Source organism: Phalangium opilio, unplaced genomic scaffold (assembly GCF_054372755.1).
Source record: "Phalangium opilio isolate 3A_F unplaced genomic scaffold, DU_Popi_V2 ptg000011l_1, whole genome shotgun sequence".
Lineage (NCBI taxonomy): Eukaryota > Metazoa > Arthropoda > Arachnida > Opiliones > Phalangiidae > Phalangium > Phalangium opilio.
Genome location: NW_028324147.1, coordinates 3349846 through 3369299, shown reverse-complemented (window position 1 = coordinate 3369299; position 19454 = coordinate 3349846). Strand labels below are relative to the sequence as shown.

At 38.1% G+C, this 19454-nt stretch overlaps 2 protein-coding genes across 3 annotated transcripts; both read right to left on the bottom strand.

Annotated features, from left to right (window-relative positions):
• Nucleotides 1-1887: 1887 nt before the first annotated feature.
• Nucleotides 1888-12126, bottom strand: LOC149709892 (photoreceptor-specific nuclear receptor-like). Of its 2 annotated transcripts, XM_089858132.1 has the most exons (6): nucleotides 8545-12126; nucleotides 6115-6366; nucleotides 4319-4783; nucleotides 3027-3611; nucleotides 2435-2590; nucleotides 1888-2364 (listed from the first exon to the last, which is right to left on the bottom strand). In XM_089858132.1, the coding sequence occupies exons 2-6, from the start codon at nucleotides 6362-6364 to the stop codon at nucleotides 2126-2128; spliced, it is 1695 nt and encodes a 564-aa protein (XP_089714258.1). In that variant the 5' UTR covers nucleotides 6365-6366; nucleotides 8545-12126; the 3' UTR covers nucleotides 1888-2125. The 2 variants fall into 2 exon arrangements, with proteins under 2 accessions (XP_089714258.1, XP_089714257.1); XM_089858131.1 differs by having other exon boundaries at nucleotides 6115-12126.
• A 149-nt stretch (nucleotides 12127-12275) lies between these two features.
• Nucleotides 12276-17880, bottom strand: Hmt-1 (ABC transporter ATP-binding protein/permease Hmt-1). Its single transcript, XM_089858127.1, has 15 exons — nucleotides 17163-17880; nucleotides 16952-17096; nucleotides 16699-16888; nucleotides 16526-16618; nucleotides 16346-16448; nucleotides 15635-15724; nucleotides 15304-15535; nucleotides 15159-15224; nucleotides 14397-14602; nucleotides 14102-14251; nucleotides 13863-14025; nucleotides 13359-13533; nucleotides 13175-13287; nucleotides 12634-12797; nucleotides 12276-12547 (listed from the first exon to the last, which is right to left on the bottom strand). Exons 1-15 carry the CDS (start codon nucleotides 17657-17659, stop codon nucleotides 12427-12429), a joined length of 2508 nt encoding a protein of 835 aa, XP_089714253.1. The 5' UTR covers nucleotides 17660-17880; the 3' UTR covers nucleotides 12276-12426.
• Between the last annotated feature and the right edge of the window lie 1574 nt (nucleotides 17881-19454).

The window sequence follows — 19454 nt, the reverse complement described above, 5'->3', positions numbered from 1 at the left end:
TTCCATTGTACAAACCAAGTCTCCTCGGACCTATCAAGCATAGCATTAGGGGAAAGGGAAGGGGGGGGGGGCTGTGAATTTTGGTACACTCAAAGTCATACGGTCTTTTGTTATTCTTTATAAACATATTGAAAAAATATTAATCGACCTTGTCCATTCCCGGTTTTTTTTGTTGTGACATAAAGAGAAATCTACCCCATTCTCCGGACTCTTTAGAGATCCGGCGATCATGGGATACCATAAGCTTCCATCTCAGACCAGGTGGTTTGAGTTTCCACAAAAACATCTTTTTAGATGGAAAATTTGGTTGCTATGTGCATAGCAAGAGAATCACTAAATATATAGAGTAATTTCGGTAGAGAGGTAAGTGAATTGGGTATCCCCCGTGTTGGGGGCAACTTTGTTGTAAGAGAGAATACTATTCGCCCCCGGAAGGGGGGATGTCACTAAAGTAACAGATAGATGGTTATGACGTTGCAATTATAGTTAATGTAGGTAACTTCTATAATATAATTCAAGGTGCAAAATGTAGCTCAATGTTAGGGATCGGGAAAGTTAAAGTTAGCCTTGTAATTCGCTAAAAACAATGAAAAACTAACAAATAAAACCCTTAATTCCATTGATTTTCATTAAAGTTTCTTGTAAAATGTTTAGCAATAAAATACAATTTTACATTTTTCCTTATTGATCATACGAAAATGTCGCTAGTGTAAATAGTAAAATATATAAAAGAGCACATGGTCATATTTGTTTAGCAGGCATGTTTACTTATTAATGTGTACTATTTATCTAGATAAGAATTTTGATTGGACTTTATCTCTCTTTATTTATTCGCGTACGGGAGAAGTTCAGGTAAATATATAAATAAATGAATGATGTCGTATTACAAAATAATTAGCATTTAATTAGTCTTAAAAACGAGGACTACTGCGCCATCCGCCATTGTTTTAGTGGCGTCTGCTAGCCAGAAGCATGACCTATTGACCTTACCCTTGCCTCTCTCAGCCTATGAGAATTCAACCAATCTCACAGTCACAGAAAGATTGTAATTAAAAACAAAAATAGGCCTATCAAGAAGAACAAAAGCGAATATTCTAGAGATGGGATGAGGTCCTACAAAATCAGTAAAATTTGCGCATAAGTCCCAACAAAAAATTGGAAATAATTAGGCCTAACTTTTAACCCCCCAATAAGTAAAGGATGGAAAATTTTCTTTTCGTAATAAATAGATAAAAAAACTTTTAGGGAGAGGGCGGAAAAGGGGGTGGGAAATGGGACGGAAAGCAAAAAGGCGCGAAATCGAATTAGCGCGAGGGAAACGTCAAGGATTGAATTGAATGAGGCTTCTCTCTCTCGCTCCTAAAAGGAGTGACAAGCAATTTGAGCCTTTGACTTATAGTCAATCTAGGAGGATGGCAGCCATGCAGAGTTCCCGCGCTTTTCTCCTTTTGATCGGGAAAAGACAGCTCGCGCCGGAAGAGGATAGCGCGCGCTTTTGAAAGGGATCTTGATTGGTCAGAGGTTATCTAAAGCCTTCCTTGATCGGATAAGCTAATTTCATCAAACGCGCGCTCCCAATATGAATGAGTTCTGATTGCTACTAGCTAATCGGGTTTACTAGGCCTAGCAAGCGAAGTACCACTACATTCATAAAGAAGCTAATAACTTCGAAGTAAAACCGGAAATTAAGACTGAAGGTTGCGGAAAAGAGTACAATCCCAAATCCCGAGTGCATTAATTCTCTCTGATCAAATAAACAATGTATTCAAAACTTTCCATTATGGATTTCGGGTTAAAGATTTGAGAGCGCATTTGCGACATATTGGACATATTGAACTCATGAAGTGAAATATCTGCAACGTCATCATAAATCATACAAGTACGAAGTTCAAGTTATACTATATTTATTTAACAGATTATTTATTGCCCTTAAGTTATTGCTAAATTATATCTCTATCATTTAGATAAATAAAATTTTGTTGACTTATTTACTTAAATGAAAACACTGACTTTAAAATAAATAAATAAATATACTTATTGCACAAAATTGCTAAGCCTAAGTTTAATTTAGGCCTACTTTTTAGGCTTAAAGAAAAATGGCGATTTTTCTTTTTTTTTTTTAATCTTAAGCCTGAAACATATCGCATAAAAGTCTTTCAATCGGAATATTGCCGATTGTTTTTCTAAAAAACACTTCTTCCACCGTTTGTCCGCAAATTTTCCGCAACATTGACAAAACCAGCAATAGTTTTCCGAAACGGACTTTGGAGGGAGGGAGTTTGGTTAGGACATACTCGTGTAACATCAACTGTGTTTGATCTTGCAATAATTCGACTTGAAGTGGGTCTCGAAGACCGTGAGTTTCTAAAGGGAGATAGAGGTCATTTCAGGGTCACGAGAAAAGGTTAAAAGGGTCAATATTAAGGGGGCCTACCTGGTCGGAATATGGCTAAAGCTTTGAGACAAGAAAATTCCGTATGATCTACTCTTAAAGTTGACATTTGTGACAAAACGTCTTTCATGTGATGTAATTGAGTGGCAACTTGAGTTCGCTTTTCGGGTAACATGCCGCTACTTAGAGCGTACAACCCTGCCAATAAAATCATTCATAGCTAATTCAGTGTTTGAGTGACGAACTTACTCAAGATTGAACACTCACAATTTCCCTGATTTCCCTGAATTTAACTAAATTTTTTACAAACATTTCCCTGACATTTCTATCATGTTCTCCAGGTTTATATGAACCATATGTTTAAGGATGCTACTATCCCTTTGAAATTTATACATTGGGCACGATATTACATAAAAGGGTCCCTGACATTCTCACGAAATCTCTTGCCCTTGATAACCCAAAATTTCTAATCCAACAAAACCAATTAGCCATAAGGGAACTAAGAAATAATCTCAAAATGAGAGCGAAAATCACCAATGGCATAGCAAAAATCCAAAAAAAAAAATTCCAAATCACAAATAATTTGAAATTCCTAAAAATAGCCTGACCACGTGTCAAAAATTCAGAGACTTACCTTCATGCAATGGAAAACCCCATTGAGCGGCGCTAATAACAAACACATCGCTCCATGACTCCTCAAGTAAGATAGACTGATCCCGAAACGGAAGTTGAAGAAAAGACGGGATACTCCTCATCCATCGTATAGCGAAAAAGAGAAGTTTCGCGGCAGCTTCCTGGAAACCTTCCGCGGACGGTGTAGGAGAGAACGTCGACAGCAACGGAGCTGCTGCCGAAACCGAGACGGGAACTCCGCCGTTAGACATCGGGGATAGTACGGCACCAGTTGCCCGGGATATACCGTCCCCACTACGTATCGGCATAACGTAAATCGGTTTGGGAACGAAGGTTGCCGAGCTGGTGGCCACTTCCTCCGGGGTTAATGTAGCTGGTCCACCGGGATATAGTAATCGAGTGGTGGGCAGGGTATTCTCCACGTTTTCCTCTCCACCACCGGAAGATGGTAATTTTGTAGGCGAATTATTACAATGAATATTGTCCCGAGAATCGTCGCTCAAAATGTCGTCTTGAATTGATGATGGACCACCACCTCCAGAGGTCAAAGGTGATGAACTGATGACATTTTCGGATGAAGTACCACCTGGTTAACATGATGGTAAAATAAATATAACCAGGTGTAAAGATTTAGATAGTGTTACACAAAATTTAAAAATTAAATGGAGTGCCGACTTCCAGGGGTAAAACTAGTAATGTATTTCCTATGGGCCCCTGTAAAACGTTTACCCGCAATACACCGGTGTACAATATTTTATTATAAAAATAAAATCTTTTTTAGTTATGTACTGGTCAGTTTATTAGCAGCTCCTGGTTAACATGATATGAAAATAATTGGAGCCAGGTGTATTGTTCAATATCAAAGTTAAAAAAAAAATAGAAAAATTAAATGGAGTGCCGAACCTTCAGGGGTAAAACTTATAATGTATTTCCTATGGGCCCCTGTAAAACGTTTACCCGCAATACACCAGTGTATAATATTTTATTATAAAATTCATATTTTTCTCAGTTCTGTATTGGTCAGTTTAGTAGTTTTTGGGATCAAATTTAATGCCAAATTACAGCCTATACGTATTGATAAAACACGTGCCCTTACAAACAACATGAAATTTCAAATTGAACACCAAGGCTTAACAATTTATTCTAGCGCCTTTGCATTAGCCAGAACGGACTTTTTTTTTTCTTACTAGAAACCATATATATATTATTACGAAAATACCATTATTCAAGTCATTCGAATAAATTCACAATTCCCAATTAAAATTAATGCCAATTAAAGTTATGATGACTCACCATTTTCAGTCAGGCCTGCATTGATCGAAGGCGATCTTGAGATTCCAGTCGCGGAAGAATGGGTGCCATTCATGATATGTTGTCCAACATTGTTCAATGCCGATCCCGCCGCTGAGGAAGTGGCTTGCAACAAAACACTGGACACGTCGTGGCTCAATGATGGCAAGACCCTCCGTAATGCCGGTGGGGTTCCGGCCGAAATTTGAAAGTTGGCTCCGGCCAAGGAATGGGAATAATAAGTGGTCATCGTCGGACTCTGATGGTGGTGGTGGTGATGGTGTCCGGTAAAGATGGACGTTCCCGTCAAAGTCGTCGACGCTGTCACGTGACATCCCGCGTGAGGATTGACGGAGGGTAAAGGGAATACGGAAGCCGGGCCCAAACAAGACGGAGTGACGTGAACCAGTTGTTGAAGTCGAGAACGTTTGCGACCCGGAAGTCTAGGAGCTCTTTCATGCTGAACAGCTTTTTATAAAGAAATATATAAATTTATCAGTTTCAACAGACATAAAACGAGATACCAATTAAAATTCTCGATGGCATCTTTAGACTTATCGTGCCTCGTTAAAATAAGTGAATTTCACTCAAAAATAATAAGTAATTAACATATTTGAATGTCTAAACTCCACGTCAAATTACTTTCAAAATACGAAAATCATCCTTGCATCAATAAATTCACGTTTAAATTAATTATTAAAGAGGTTTAAACGGGCATTTTATCCGAAAAAGGGGAACTTTGTATAGTGGCAACAGTTTTTGCCCAATCCCCCCGTTCAAGTTCGTTCCAGATATAGAGATTTGTAATAACACTAACAATATAGCTGTCGTGAGAACCGTGACCGCTGATTCTGACAGGCGCAAACACAAAAAGACCGCGCAAACCTCAAAAGTTCGAAGGTGATGCTTTACACACTTTAATACAGAAGGCCACCCTATGGGGGGCCCAACTATATCGACGAAACCAGCAGTAGCTCCTCATCCCGCCAAAAACCCATATTCAGGTTCAAATCAATTATCGTTAAAAATACTATCGTAAAAGCTATCCAATCAATACGCGTTAAAACACTGATAATTACGCGCTTGTGCTAAGCCTATTAAGAATCAAATCGTATAGTTAAACAATACAGAGTGGGTTAGGTATTTGATGACCTTTTAGACTCAAAGGTCATAATTAAAATTTCCTGACTTTCCCTGACTTTGCTGACTCTTCCAAGTTATCGCTAACTAATTGCAAGCCATCGAAATAACTTTTCACACGTTCTCAAGTCTTAAATGAGTTCTTGGTTAAACGCAATACAGTTCAAAACATGACCTCTCTTATCTCCGCGGGGTCATTTTGAAAAGTATTAAATCAACAATGGTCATCTGGTTAGGATAGGTCACATCCGTTTCATAATCGTTCTTGACCAATTTTAGTATAGGGGGCGAGCGTTTTTACGATGCGTTTTCACCGGAAGTGAACATTAGAACCATGGTAGAACCTATCAAAATTGGGGTACACACTTCCGGTGATGGTAAAAGGTTAAGATGGGCTTCAAGAAGTGTTGTCAGCGAGTAATTTTTGACGTGTACAATTCAACCGCTATCTACAACAACAGTTACTGAAAAGCTTGTAGTATTCTGTTAGCATTCAGTAATTATTATTCACTTCCAAATCTGAATGAATGCAGGAGATGCTTTAATAACAAATCACTGGCAACCCTGAAGCGCATGCGCAGTTAACGTTAAGACACGGGGGGGGGGGAGGAGGAATGCCTCTAGATCTTCTTTAGCGCAAACTATCTACAAGTTCGTACCTTCTTTTCTCATATTAGCTTGAAGACATTTCTTCAGTCGACAAGCTTGACATTGGTTTCTCCTGGCAACGTCGACGACGCAATCTCCCTTTTCTTTGCAAACGTATTCCAAGTTTCTTCGAATTGATCTCTTGAAGAAGCCACGGCAACCGTCGCAACTGGGAACTCCGTAATGACGACCCGAAGCTTTATCTCCGCAAACTCGGCAGAGACTTTCCGTTTTTTCATGGTGAGAATGAAGATGATTCATTTCTATCCCAAATATATATTAAAAAAAGTTGTTACAAGTTGCTTTGGTTTACGAGGAAGTGAAAAAACAGAAAAATTAAATCAATTCGTACGAAAGGCAAATATTTTGATAATATGCTGGGACCAGATTGGCAATATGATTTTTCATTTCGAAATTCCCTGACTTTCACAGGGTTTTCCCTGACCTTCTAAAGTCATTTTCCCTAATCAGTTGTAACCGTAAAATTAAAATGTAGGAAAGCAGACGACGCGGTTTTTTCCCCGGGAAGGAGGTTCTGGCTGTGGACGGTTACACAGTTTTAATTTCCATTTAATTTCTGAACGTTGTCTGTCCAAAAGTGAACTTTGAAACCATGAACTTATAAATATCTTATATCATCCTAATACTACAATAGGAAAATTACCCAACTATATGAAATTCCCAGACGATCGAGACAATTTTAAAATTCCCTAGTACTTAACATCCTTTTTCAAAATCCCTTATTCTTCCCAGGTAAAGAGCAATTTTCAAAAAACGCCCCACTCTTCCCTGACATTTCAAAACAATCTCTTATTCCCTGATATCATATACCATTTAAAAAAATCCCTAACCTATCCAGGTATTTCCTTAACTTCCAGATACCGTTGTGAACCCTGCGTACCGTGCGTACTAACCTTGGTACTTGAATCAAATTCAAACCCCAAACAAAAAATAATAATAATAACACTCGAGCAATAATCGATTTAAGATTCTCTTTACAACGCGTCTAATTGCTTCATTTATATCAAAACGACTAACAATAAAACTTTTGGGGCGAAGATAGAAGAGAACTCAACAATAATAATAATAATGCGAAACGATGACATGACAAAGATTAGTCGGAAAGTTGACACCTGCTGAACTCCCTGGACACCAGGCGCTCTCACTCTCTTTCTCGAGTGTCAAGCGAGGGGTGACACGTTCGGGGTCTTCCTTTCAAAGAAGACCCCAATAGGGGAAAGGCGAGGGGGAGGGGTACATCCCCAAGTCCATTCATTGTTAAACGATTCTAAAAAAGGTCTCGACATCTAACGCTTTTTCAAAACCGATATTTGATTGAAAAGGTGGTGGAAGATAATAATTTTGTTTTGATTTATGTGTCGCCTGAATTGGTTTCTTGGATTTCTTTACAAAGAAATATAATAATAATAAACTATTCAGTATTAGGAGAATATCTACAGCTACTTGGAATCATAGTGCCCCAATATCTATCATGTTATTTCTACGCGGATTATGAGGGCCGGGCTTGAGAACTTACTACACGTCACGACGTCTTTCTAACTATGATTTCATTGGTTGCTAACGTCGCCAGGTCAGGTAAGCGTGTCAAAAGCGCAGTGATATAGATTATTAAATCGCGAGGTAAAATTCGTAACATAATGATTAGTCTTTCTATTGAAGCATAATCCGCCTAGATACGTACGTCGAGTGAAAATGGGACGTGCACAATTATTCCAATTAACTTTATGCATTCCTGTCATTATTGATATATTTTTTCCTCATTTCGGTTCGATTGGCATTTATTAATAATGGAGTAAAAATACGAAGCGAAAATGATACCATTTAATATTTATTATAATAAAAGTAAAATGAAATTAAAAGTATGACACTTTTAATTTCTTAAGTAATGTTTGTTTCGATGTTCTGCCTGAAAATGGGTGTTGGGAAACTCTTAATTGGTGTTTATACCTATTGGCCCTGCCTCATCAGGGATTGCTTTTGCTAGTTTTGATTGGCAATAACAAGTTGAGTTGACGGAAATCGTGTTTTACTGGGAAATGTTCCTTCATTAACGTATTCCAACAAGTGTCATACTTATTACTGTCACGATACTTATTATAATAGGGTTGATTTTGATACATGGTAGCTTTACCCTGGACATAAGGGTGATAAAGCTCTACACAAGCGGTCATGGAACATGCATGGACCTAATCATTGGGCTTTATGGTATATTTTTAGATGTAAAAATACTATTTTTAATTCCTTAAAAATTAAGCATATTAGTCGTAATGCTTAACTGCAATAGACCCAGAGGACCATAATTTTAAAGTTTCGTAACTTGTAACTTAAGTTAATTTTAATTTAGTCCCGAATTTTAAGAATCAAGATAACTTTCGTTAGGGCACCTTAATTTGCGAACAGTAATTAAAACGTTGACTTACTTTTAATGAAGATTATCAACTTGAGGTTTGAGCGCAAAGTTTGGTGGCAACTTCAATGTTCTCCTCAGCTACTACAAACTATTTGTTCCGGTCGCTGATAAGGTCTTGGTAAAAATGATTTAGTTTGCATCCCTGACTTTGGAGGGAGAGGAAGGTGTTGAATTTGCACCTTTATCTTGAGTTTCCCAGGGCACGAGTTCTCGCGTAAAGGAAGCCACGGCGCAAGCGCGTCAAGGACCAAAAGGTGGAGATCTCGAGGTCGTCTTTTATTTGTTTCCCCGCCCATATTTCGCGCCAAAGTTTGTCTCCCTGACTCGCCTCTTCTTCGTCTAGCTCTTTTCCTATTGGTTGCCGCTCTTAGTCGATACTTTCTTTGGGGATAATCCTTGCCCGAATATATAAGATTGCCTCCAGAGCCTTTCGTCTCTCCGGGGGGCGGTATCGGGGGGTATCAGGGTGCTTCCGTCGAGGGGTACCACTGGGGTACCAGAAAAGGTTAGTCCTCGGGACGAGTCAGAAGTCACACCCCCGCGGCGACTGCATACTCCATGGTCCTGGCCGCTGTTGATCGATCACGTGACGGTCGTTCGCGCCATACCTACCTACCTATAAGTAACGGGGGGCTATATCCTCCGCATCCTTGCCTTTTTGACGGAGCCCCATTCTCTCCAGAGTCTAAAGCCACTCTCTCCTCCTGCCTACCCAGCACTCTAAACATCCGAGAAACTTTTGGGGGACCAGATAAGGGGTCGTTCATAAAGGGCTTCGGGGTGCTAGTAGAATCTTTTAGGTCTGGGAGTCGTTACCGTAAAAATTGGACCGGAAAAACCAGAAGTAATAATTCGATCTCCTTGATTTTAGTTACTTTTCTGTCCGCCATCTAAAAGATGGCAGCATATCTAACCCCCAAAAATGAATTAAGGCCCTCTACGTTCTTTGATTTTCTATGGGTCCTTAACCCAAACCAGCTTCAGCCGATCCAGTACCAGCTTGCATTACCCATTATCCCCATCCCAAAATCGCTTCTGAAAACTTCCGAACTTCGATGACTAAAAACCAACGTATTTTACGAACGGTCCCTAAGCCCCCTTTAAAGCTTCTCTGTTAGAAAAGGGGGAAGAGTAAGAGATAGAAATGCCGTGCGAAAGTCGTCATCTGGCAAAGATTTGCAGCCAGAAAATCCGTCGAGCTACTAAAGAGAGCAATATTCTCTCTCAACAACCCATCCCGGCTCAACGCTGCCTTGGCTTGCCTCCCCACGCGTTGGTGGGCCAAGAGATAACGGGGCAAAGTGGGTATCGGAAGGAGGCCACGGACTATGGAGGACATCGAAAAGCCATGGAATACTTTTGCCCGCTAATGCGATCGCCGTGTTCTTTCCGAGAAAATATACCATAAGGGTGGGAGGGAAGGGAAAAGGGTGAGAAATTGAGACTATATGAAGAGGAGGATCCCAGATTCGGTTCGGTTTCTAGAAAGACGCGCTCATCCGTGAGTTAAGCCTAAAACAATCCGAAAAGACTCTTATTTGGTTTTATTTCCCCGATTCCGTGAGTGCTGCTGGTATAGGGACCGCATGCACCACATCTTCTCAAAGATACCACCACCACCACCACCACTACTAACATAAGTTCATAAGATATGTTCCATGATAAGTTTGTTAATCTCATGGTAACTTAGAAACTGGAGCTTGTAATTTTGAAGTGAATGAGGTAGGTCATAGATTATAGGTAAAGCAACAGTCGCCCGGTGAGGCGCTGCTGTCAAATTTGGGCTTAGTAATGTAGACCAAATAGGACCTAGATGGAACTTGGTCCTGCATGCAAAATTAACCATCCGAGTGTAGGACTTCAATTCTCGCTTACGTCGTTCTCCTTCGAACTAGCTCGAGCTGTAAGCCCATCTCTAGCATTACGAAGTATAGGTAGTGTCATACTTATGGAAGGAACATATCTAATAAACTTATGCCACTATACCTATAACCCTTCCCCTTTTTATATACGAGACTGATATACAATTTCTTATTTTTTTTTGTTCTTTTGATTTAGGATTTCAAGTTTCAATTAGCATGTAGGGAAATAAATCTTTAGAAAACTTTTGGGGTTCGTTATAAGACGATGTGTTTGTTAAGTTATTTTAGGTAAGGTTTTCAGGGTTACGATTAGTTTTAAAAGTTCACAAACTTTCCCATGGATTAACTTGATTAAAAACTTATAATCAATTTCTGGGAATTTTATCCCAAAACACTACAAATTAGAATAACCTACCTTTGACGAAGATATTCTGGAAACAAATGAAATAGTTTAAATTATAAAATTAGGCCTACAAGTTAAATATCTTTAAAAATCTTCCAAATCTTGAACAATCAAAACACCAGTCCTCCATTTCGATCAAAAATCATCTCTCTCCTACGCGTCTGAAAATGATAGTTTAAAAGCATTTTAAACTCGACTCGAAAGAGGACCACTTGTATTATAACTTCAACTCTCTCAGTCTCTCTCTCTTTAGCTCCCTTTGTTTGCTAAATTTCACTGCCAAAATAAAAAAAGCTCTGAAGATTAAAAAATTTGACCCATTCGGCGGCGGGAATAGGTGCAGTGTCATTTCAGTGACGTGTTCTTAAAAAAAGGTGCGATTGTTTATCTTCAACTTTAAAAAACTTTGCTGTTTAAACACAGTTTGAAACTTTAAAAAGCAAAGACAGCGAAGGCTGACACAAAACTTGATATTCCCTAGTCAAAACTATAGGATTTCATAGGATATTTTGCGCAATTATAGGATAGTCCCAAAAAATATAGGATATTATTGGAGAGTTCCAAAAATATAGGATTTAATAGGATATTTCATTAAATTATAGGATAGTTAAAAAACAAAGGATTTTACAAAAGTTTTAGACAAAGTTTTAGCAAAGACTAAATAATTTGTTTTATTAAATTATTATTAGACACTCAAATTTTAATTAAAACAAACTTCAAACACAAAAATGTGAGTGCTACAGTACTCTATAGAAAACAGGTGCAAGTGAACACAGAAGATCAAGTCTACCTTTCTTATCACCAAACATAATACGTGTTTTAATAAACGGAACACGTGGTTTTTCTCACGCACTTAATAATAAAAGGTTACAAGATTAAGTTCCTAATCAGTTGAAGAACAATTGACATCAAAAAGGATAAACAGATGTAGACAAATTTCTCATCTGATATAAGACTTAATAAATAATATTATAACAGTTCTCCTTTAATATGTTAATTACTGAAAACACAGCTGCGACGATAACGAAGAATCAATTATACTTAATCACAAATAAATAGATCATGGATACGAACCTTTGATCTGCGACATTAATAACAAATACAGGGTGTAACTGCAAGGGCTGTCCGTCAGAAAAATTAGGGGGGGGGGGAATAAGGTGATCTTTAAACGATTTTGAGTCAAAAATTTCTATGACATTTTGCCCTAAGGTCCAAATTTTCAAGTTATGATTATGAACAAATTTAATGATGATCCCTTAAACTTAATTAATTGATTAAGACAATGATTACTAATTTAATTAAGGGGTCATCCCTAAAATACTCCAAACATAACTTGAAAACGGCGTCTCTTTGCCCAAAATGTCACCAATAGTGAGGGTGTGACGTCACAAGAAAGTTCCTGGTATCAGACTATATTAAAGATCTCTATAGTCTTTGAGCAGCTTGGTCAAACTCCAAAAAAATAAAGGAAACTCATTTAAACTCATAAACATTTTTTTAATAATGTAAATAAGTTCTACAGCAATAACTAACTAGATGATAGCCTATTTAGTATATAATAAGCTTAATTACTAGGACATAAATTTAAATAAAATTAAAAGTAAAATATTTTAGGCTTATATTTTAACTAGAAAATGGATGGTGGGTCAGCAATTTCAGATTCATCTTGCTCCTCCTCCTTTTGTTTTTCTTGCTGTTGTTGCCACATGCCAGCGTACAAACCTTTTTCATTTAGCAAATCCTCGTGTCTATAGTTGCAAAATTGGTTTGGGCAAAAACAAGTTGGCCAAATATCGGTATAATGCTTAGGTTTACAAATATTTTTTTCTTTTACCTTCCGCGTTCTACAATTTCGCCGTCTTTCAAAACCAATATCGTATCGGCGTGAATTATCGTCGATAATCGATGCGCCACGATCACAGTCGTTCGATTAGCACACATCTTATTCAGGGCCGATTGAATATTTCTTTCGGTATTTGTGTCTAAAGCCGAAGTTGCCTTAAAAACATTTTCAAATAATTTTACATTTTGAATTTTAATGTTAAGTTCAAAACGTTTGTTGTTTAAAGGGAGTACAAAGACCGAAATTTAGGGTTTACGGAATTTTGATAGCGTGTTTAATAGATGTTAGAAGAAATTGGCGGTAAACGTATAACCAGTAATTTCGGAACACAGGGTTCCCTGAATTCTTAGTGAACAATTTATTTCCCTGACCTTTCCAGGTTCTCCAGATTTGTGTGAACCCTGCAATAAGTCTGGAACACGTGCGTTTTTCCCGCTTAAACTTTAAAAAAAAAAGTCGGCAACACGAGCGTTTGTTCCGCCTTGAACTCCCTTTAAACCTTAAAACTATTCTTTGTAAAAATAATATTTACTTCATCCAATAATACCACGAAGGGGTTTTTCAAAATGGTTCTAGCAATTGCAACGCGTTGTTTTTCACCTCCACTTAATTTTAAACCTCTTTCTCCGACCATTGTTTCGTAACCTAATTAATATTGCCAATTAGGCGCAATTAGGTCAGTCGCATGGACTAAATTAAACCGTGATAATTAATACCTTGGGGAAAGGTTGTAATTTGTCTATGAATATCAGCGGCTCTGGCAGCATCCTCAATTTCGCTATCGCTAGCGTCAATTCTACCATACCGAATATTATATTTTAAAGTGTCGTTAAACAACACAGTGTCTTGGGGGACAACACCTATACTTTTTCGCAATGATTCTTGGGTAACCTACAGGATAAGTTCGCATATTTCATAACCTAATAAATAAGATTGTTTTTCTAGAAAAAGAAACTCTGCTGTGATCTAATAGTTCTACTAGAGATACGGGGTTGTCCTTTGAGTATGTTATAGTCCTATTTGTCCCCCATCCAACCATACTAAAAACTTGGGGACCGAGTAAAAAGGGGCCAAGTAATTGAGGAAAATAACTTTCAGAAACAATTTTGTATATTTTTGAAATATTGACAAAGCGCCCTCAAAGTTTTCAAATCCGCTATATAGTGTTTATAAAATCCAAGGTTGAATCAGAGCAGAGTTTCACTGAACCATAATCATACCAATTTTATATCTTGGTTATCAAACAGAATTCTACCGGAAGTAGTATCGTAAAGCCTGAATATCAAGCGAATTATCGTACTTTTTCCCGCCCCTGTGGGTCCAACCAAAGCTACTGTTTTACCAGAAGGTACTTCAAATGAAATATTCTTCAAAATCGGACGACTTTAAAATTAAATACTCAAATTAAGAAAACCTTAAATAATCTCCAAGAAGACACTAAATCTTAATTCGGACATACTCTGAATTGTAGCTAAAAGAAACCTTCTCGAAAGATAAACTCGCTCCTAAAACTCTCAACTGTTGGGCGTTGGGGTCATCCTGAATCTCGGGTGCGACATCGAGTAGGTCAAACATGTTTTCCATGTCGATAAATGCGGTTTGAATCATTCTAAGCGCGTTAATTAATGCCAATTATTTTGAGTCTCTTCAGACATTTTTTCATACAGGGTTGCCACAAAAATTTTAAGATTAAAGTTTCCTAAGTTACTCTTTGCTGTGACAACCCTGTTTCTCTATGGGATCGAGAGTCAAACCTGTAGTAGGTTCCGAAGAAATTCAAGGGAGTATAAAGTTGAAATAAATAAGTGGTGAATAGGACGTAATCTCCGACAGTTAAACCATCGTGATTTACAACTAAATCGGCGCAAAGTAAAGTTCCAGCCAAAACAGCTAGAGTTATGGTTAAACTTTGTAAAGTATTCAATAAATTTAAGGAAGCTGATGCCTTCCATTCCGTTGTCTTGGGAAATTTGAACAATTATAATAGTATTAACAAAGTGAAACAGTGTCATAAGTCTCCTAAAATACCAAGCGTCGGTTATAAGGTTAGAAAACGGGGACATTTGTAGTGTTTAGTGACCATTGGCCCTTCGGAAAAGTTCCGATTCAAAGGTTAGTTTATATTTCTTCAATTCGGGCTTGATATCTTGGGAAAGTAAACATAACTACTGCCAAGAAGTGATATCTAGTTTATTAGGGAGAAGGTATAAATTCGCCACATTTCCAGCTTTATCTCCAGTCCAAACGTATAGTAGGTCCGGAGTTAATCCCCGCCTCTAAATTACAACCAGCATCTCATTGGTTCTTGAAAACTCGCGTCGGCGCGACGCGATTGACGAAAATTACGTATTTTCCGACTGAGGAGAGGCTGCGAAATAGCCCGGCTTCCTTTTACGCCCCCCCTCCTTGTATTTTGAAAGGGGGACTGGGACTATGGCGCGCGAATACTTAGGCATCTTTTTACCTTCTCCCTAGTAAACTAGATATCGCTTCTTGCTAAGCTGCTAAAAAAATACCTGATAAATATCGACTAAACCTTTGTAAGCATCAATCTCATATTTTTCCGCATTGTAATATTTCACCTTTGACCAATAAATATTTAATTTTAAATAACCCTCGTCTGAATTTAAGAAAAATACGTAAACGAACGACATAGCTTACAGTTTCAAAATTAAGCAAGGCATCAACGGCCTTTGCTTCTAAATTATTATCACTCTTGTTCATATCTCTTCGAAATTTCGTGCGCCATTCAGTGACAATAATAGTGACGAGTAAATATAAACCCATGGCCAAGAAAACGATTAAACCGAACCAGGCATTAAATGCGGTGACGAAAAATACAATCGCGATTAAAATATCGGCGATTGTTGGGAAAATGCTAAATAGTAGGTAACTGAAAAAACGTAATTCGACCGAAAGAGAATATATTTGGATTAAGTTCGTCTAAAAGGATTCGAATTGGCGGCCAAGAATAGGTGGTAATTTGACGTACTTTAATAAACTAGTGACGCTATTAGTACCACGATCCATTATACGTAGGACTTCACCCGTTTTTCTTGAGATGTGCCATCTCAAAGACAAACTAACGCGTAACATAATAAATACATCAATTAAATCCCTAGTTTTCCGAGATTTTAATTGAATTCTAGATTTGAAGTAAGAACAACTATACGATGTTGACCAAATATACAACTCCATTTGATCATCAATAAGTTCATAAGATATGTTCTATAAGTTTGTCACTGGTTACTGAGAGTTTTTCATGAAGTGAATGAGGTAGGTCATCGATTTTCGTAAAGCGACGCCTGTTGCGCTGTTAAAGGCTTAGTATAGACTAAATAGGAAGATGGACTGCGAAAATAACCGAGTGTAGTCAATTCTCGCTTGTCATTCTCTTAACTAGGTCTCAGTAAGTCTATACGATTACGAAGTATACTTAGTCTCATACTAATGAAACATAAACTTATAGTTTTAGCGTATTGATTTACAATACGCACAAGGAACTTCAATATTTCATCTTCTATTGAATGTCATACTTATGAACCATATCTTATAAACTTATAGTTTTAGCGTATTTATTTACAATATGCACAAGGAACTCAATATTTCATCTTCTATTGAATAAACCTTATATTTTTAGACATATCGTTATCTTTACTTCAATTTCCAGATTTCGGAAGTTATATAATAAAAGCGAGCGTACTTGTGTAAATGCGAATAAACTTTAACTTCAGTTTCCTTCACTGTATATTGTTGGACTCGAATCCATAAGAAGGATCTCAAATTACTCATGAAACTATTTGCGCCTATTTTGATTAAATTCAATCAATCAAACGTCTTCATGGCCTCGCGATAAGACGCGAAATTATTTATTAATATATACCTTGGCCTTGTAAAAACCAAAAACCGACGTATATCAAGATATAATCCCATCGGAATGTTAATTTCTTTCCGGTAGCGTCAGTCAGACTATTAACTAATTAAGTATTTAAATATTACTAATTTAATTTAATCTAAGCTTCTATCTTCTAAACTACAATTTTAATATATTCTTACTGATATCCTTGCTAATTAGTGGTATATAAACCGTGATAACCCTTCCACCTACTAGCAAAATCAAGCACAGTAAAACTTGAAATTGCAAACGTAAATTATTCTTAGGCCATATAAATGGTGCCAGAAGTTTAATTTTTCGAAAAAAGTTAGCAAAAGTTGATCTACGATTTGCGTCATTTTCGACCAAGGGCTAAAATTAAGACGCTTAATTTTAATATCCCTAAATTAAGACTGAATTCGTTAAAAAATTAACCTGAGTTTCAATTTGAATTCCACTTGAATGCGCGAGATATTCGCGATAAGTAGGTAAACCGGGAGCTTTCAAGCCCAAGAAAAATACCAGTGAGGTACAAATATAACGTACAATGAAAATTGAAAGCTCAATTTCATCAGATTTACTATAAATTATGGCATAAATCCATTAATCGCGAGTTGAAAATAAAGTTCAAAGTTTAAATACGTACTTTGAAACCGAAAACCACCAGGATTTCTTATTCAAATTTAAGAAGGACAAGTTCTCATTAATGAAGGCTAGTGTCCAGAAGACTAGAAGTATGAGACCGTGACCCGATGTCGGGATGCTAGGAAGCGCTTTAAATCTCTCTAATAATATCACGGTAATCGAAAATGGCCAATACAAGAGTGGCAACACGAAACTCAATATTAAATAGCCTGATATAACTCCAGGGGTTATGACAGTCAGTTGAAAAGTGAACCGGACTACCGCGAGTATTGATAGGAACACGCAAAGGGTGATTTGTAAGGTGTAAAGACTCGATTTCTTAACTAATTGTCTATCTACGTCTGTCGAGTAACGTTTATAAATAATGTGTTCGATACCACCGCAAATGGCAATGAATGAGAATATTATCACGGATGAAATTGTCTCCATAAAACATTTGGAGACACCATTGTCCACCCATATTTCTGTGAAACTTTGATTACCGGGGCAATAATGCATCGCGTAATTTGAACAATTAACTGATTGAACAACCGCTTATACAGAACGCTTAGAGAAGCCGCGTACTTACTTACGTAAGTAAAGTTACGCCGGTGCGTAACTCACGCTAGCTTGTTCGAAGCCAAGGCTTAGAGAGATATCGCAACAAAATTGAGACTCACCGAAACGCTGGTTTATAAATAATCCTTAATCCTTTTTACCTGCTACGTGATTGTGTATTCCTTTTGGGTCATTCCTATTTTAGAGGCCGTTTTCCATAGTGGTAAATTTTTTAGTAGGATGGTAGTAAAAATAGTAGTATTCCCCCTACATGGAAAAGCGAAACCTATGATGCAGAAAATAGTATGAATTGCTACATTGTGCCGACTAACCATAAATTGCCGCCTTTTCCAAAATATTGCTGACTAACCATAAATTGCCGCCTTTTCCAAATTATTTCTGAATAACCATAAATTGCCGCCTTTTCCAAAATATTGCTATATTACTGTCTTTTTCCGTGTAAAGAGGCGCATACTTAGCCTTTCGTGAATAAACAGGAAAAATGAAATGGGGTAATGCACTGGCCTATTAACAAGGCGTTTTAAGTGTTCTAATTGCGAGGCCAGTACAGAATGAACATGCAAAACGAAATGTTGGAATAATACATTGGCCTTTTAACTAGGGGTCCTAAGAGACCTAATTGCGAGGCCAGTACAGATATGCCCTTACGTTCAAACGAGATTAGACCAGGTTAGGTTAGGTTTGGTTTAGGCGAGGCGGGTGAAATTTCATGTCGGGCCTCTCAAGTAGGCGTTGGTAGTGGCCTACTTGAGAGGCCATTAGAAAATAAACATGCAAAACGGAACCGTGGACAATTACACGGGCCTCTGAACTAAGCGTTTGTAGTTGCCTACTTGAGAGGCCAGTAGAGAATAAACACGCAAAATTAAACTAGGGACAATACATGGGTCTCTTATCTATGTTTTTATCGTCGGCTACTTTGCCGTTCGTGAATAAATATTAAAAACGAAATGGAAGTATCACATTGGCCTTTAAACTAGGTGTCCTAAGTGGCCTAATTGCGAGGCCAGTACAGATATGTCCTAACGTTCAAACTAGATAAGTATAGGTTAGGTTAGGTTAGGTTAGGTTAGGTTAGGTTAGGTTTAGGTTAGGTTGAGGTTAGGTTGGGTTGGGTTCAGGTTAGGTTGGGTTGGGTTCAGGTTAGGTTGGGTTGGGTTGAGGTTAGGTTAGGTTGGGTTGGGTTGGGTTGAGGTTAGGTTGGGTAACTTGGGTTAGGTTAGGTGTCGGCCCGCTCATCTTCGCGTCAGTAGTGGCCTACTTGAGAGGCTGGACTATTACACGGGCCGCTCAACTAGGCGTCAGTAGTGGCCTACTTGAGAGGCTGGACTATTACACGGGCCGCTCAACTAGGCGTCAGTAGTGGCCTACTTGAGAGGCCAGTAGAGAATAAACAAGCAAAATGGAACCATGGACTATTACACTGGCCTCTCAATTAGGCGTCAGTAGTGGCCTACTTGAGAGGCCAGTAGAGAATAAACAAAGAAAATGGAACCACGGGTACAATTACACTGGCCGCTCAACTAGGCGTCAGTAGTGGCCTACTTGAGAGGCCAGTAGAGAATAAACAAGCAAAATGGAACCATGGACTATTACACTGGCCTCTCAATTAGGCGTCAGTAGTGGCCTACTTGAGAGGCCAGTAGAGAATAAACAAAGAAAATGGAACCACGGGTACAATTATACTGGCCGCTCAACTAGGCGTCAGTAGTGGCCTACTTGAGAGGCCAGTAGA

Coding starts and splice junctions, on each gene's coding strand:
- LOC149709892 (XM_089858131.1), bottom strand. CDS start 6,364: ATGAATCATCTTCATTCTCACCATGAAAAAACGGAAAGTCTCTGCCGA. Junction 4,784..6,114: donor AGCTAATATGAGAAAAGAAG/GTACGAACTTGT, acceptor CTTTATAAAAAG/CTGTTCAGCATGAAAGAGCT. Junction 3,612..4,318: donor TGCAGGCCTGACTGAAAATG/GTGAGTCATCAT, acceptor CATGTTAACCAG/GTGGTACTTCATCCGAAAAT.
- Hmt-1 (XM_089858127.1), bottom strand. CDS start 17,659: ATGCATTATTGCCCCGGTAATCAAAGTTTCACAGAAATATGGGTGGAC. Junction 14,252..14,396: donor TTCTTCGGAACCTACTACAG/GTTTGACTCTCG, acceptor TAACGCGCTTAG/AATGATTCAAACCGCATTTA. Junction 13,288..13,358: donor AATTACAACCTTTCCCCAAG/GTATTAATTATC, acceptor AATATTAATTAG/GTTACGAAACAATGGTCGGA.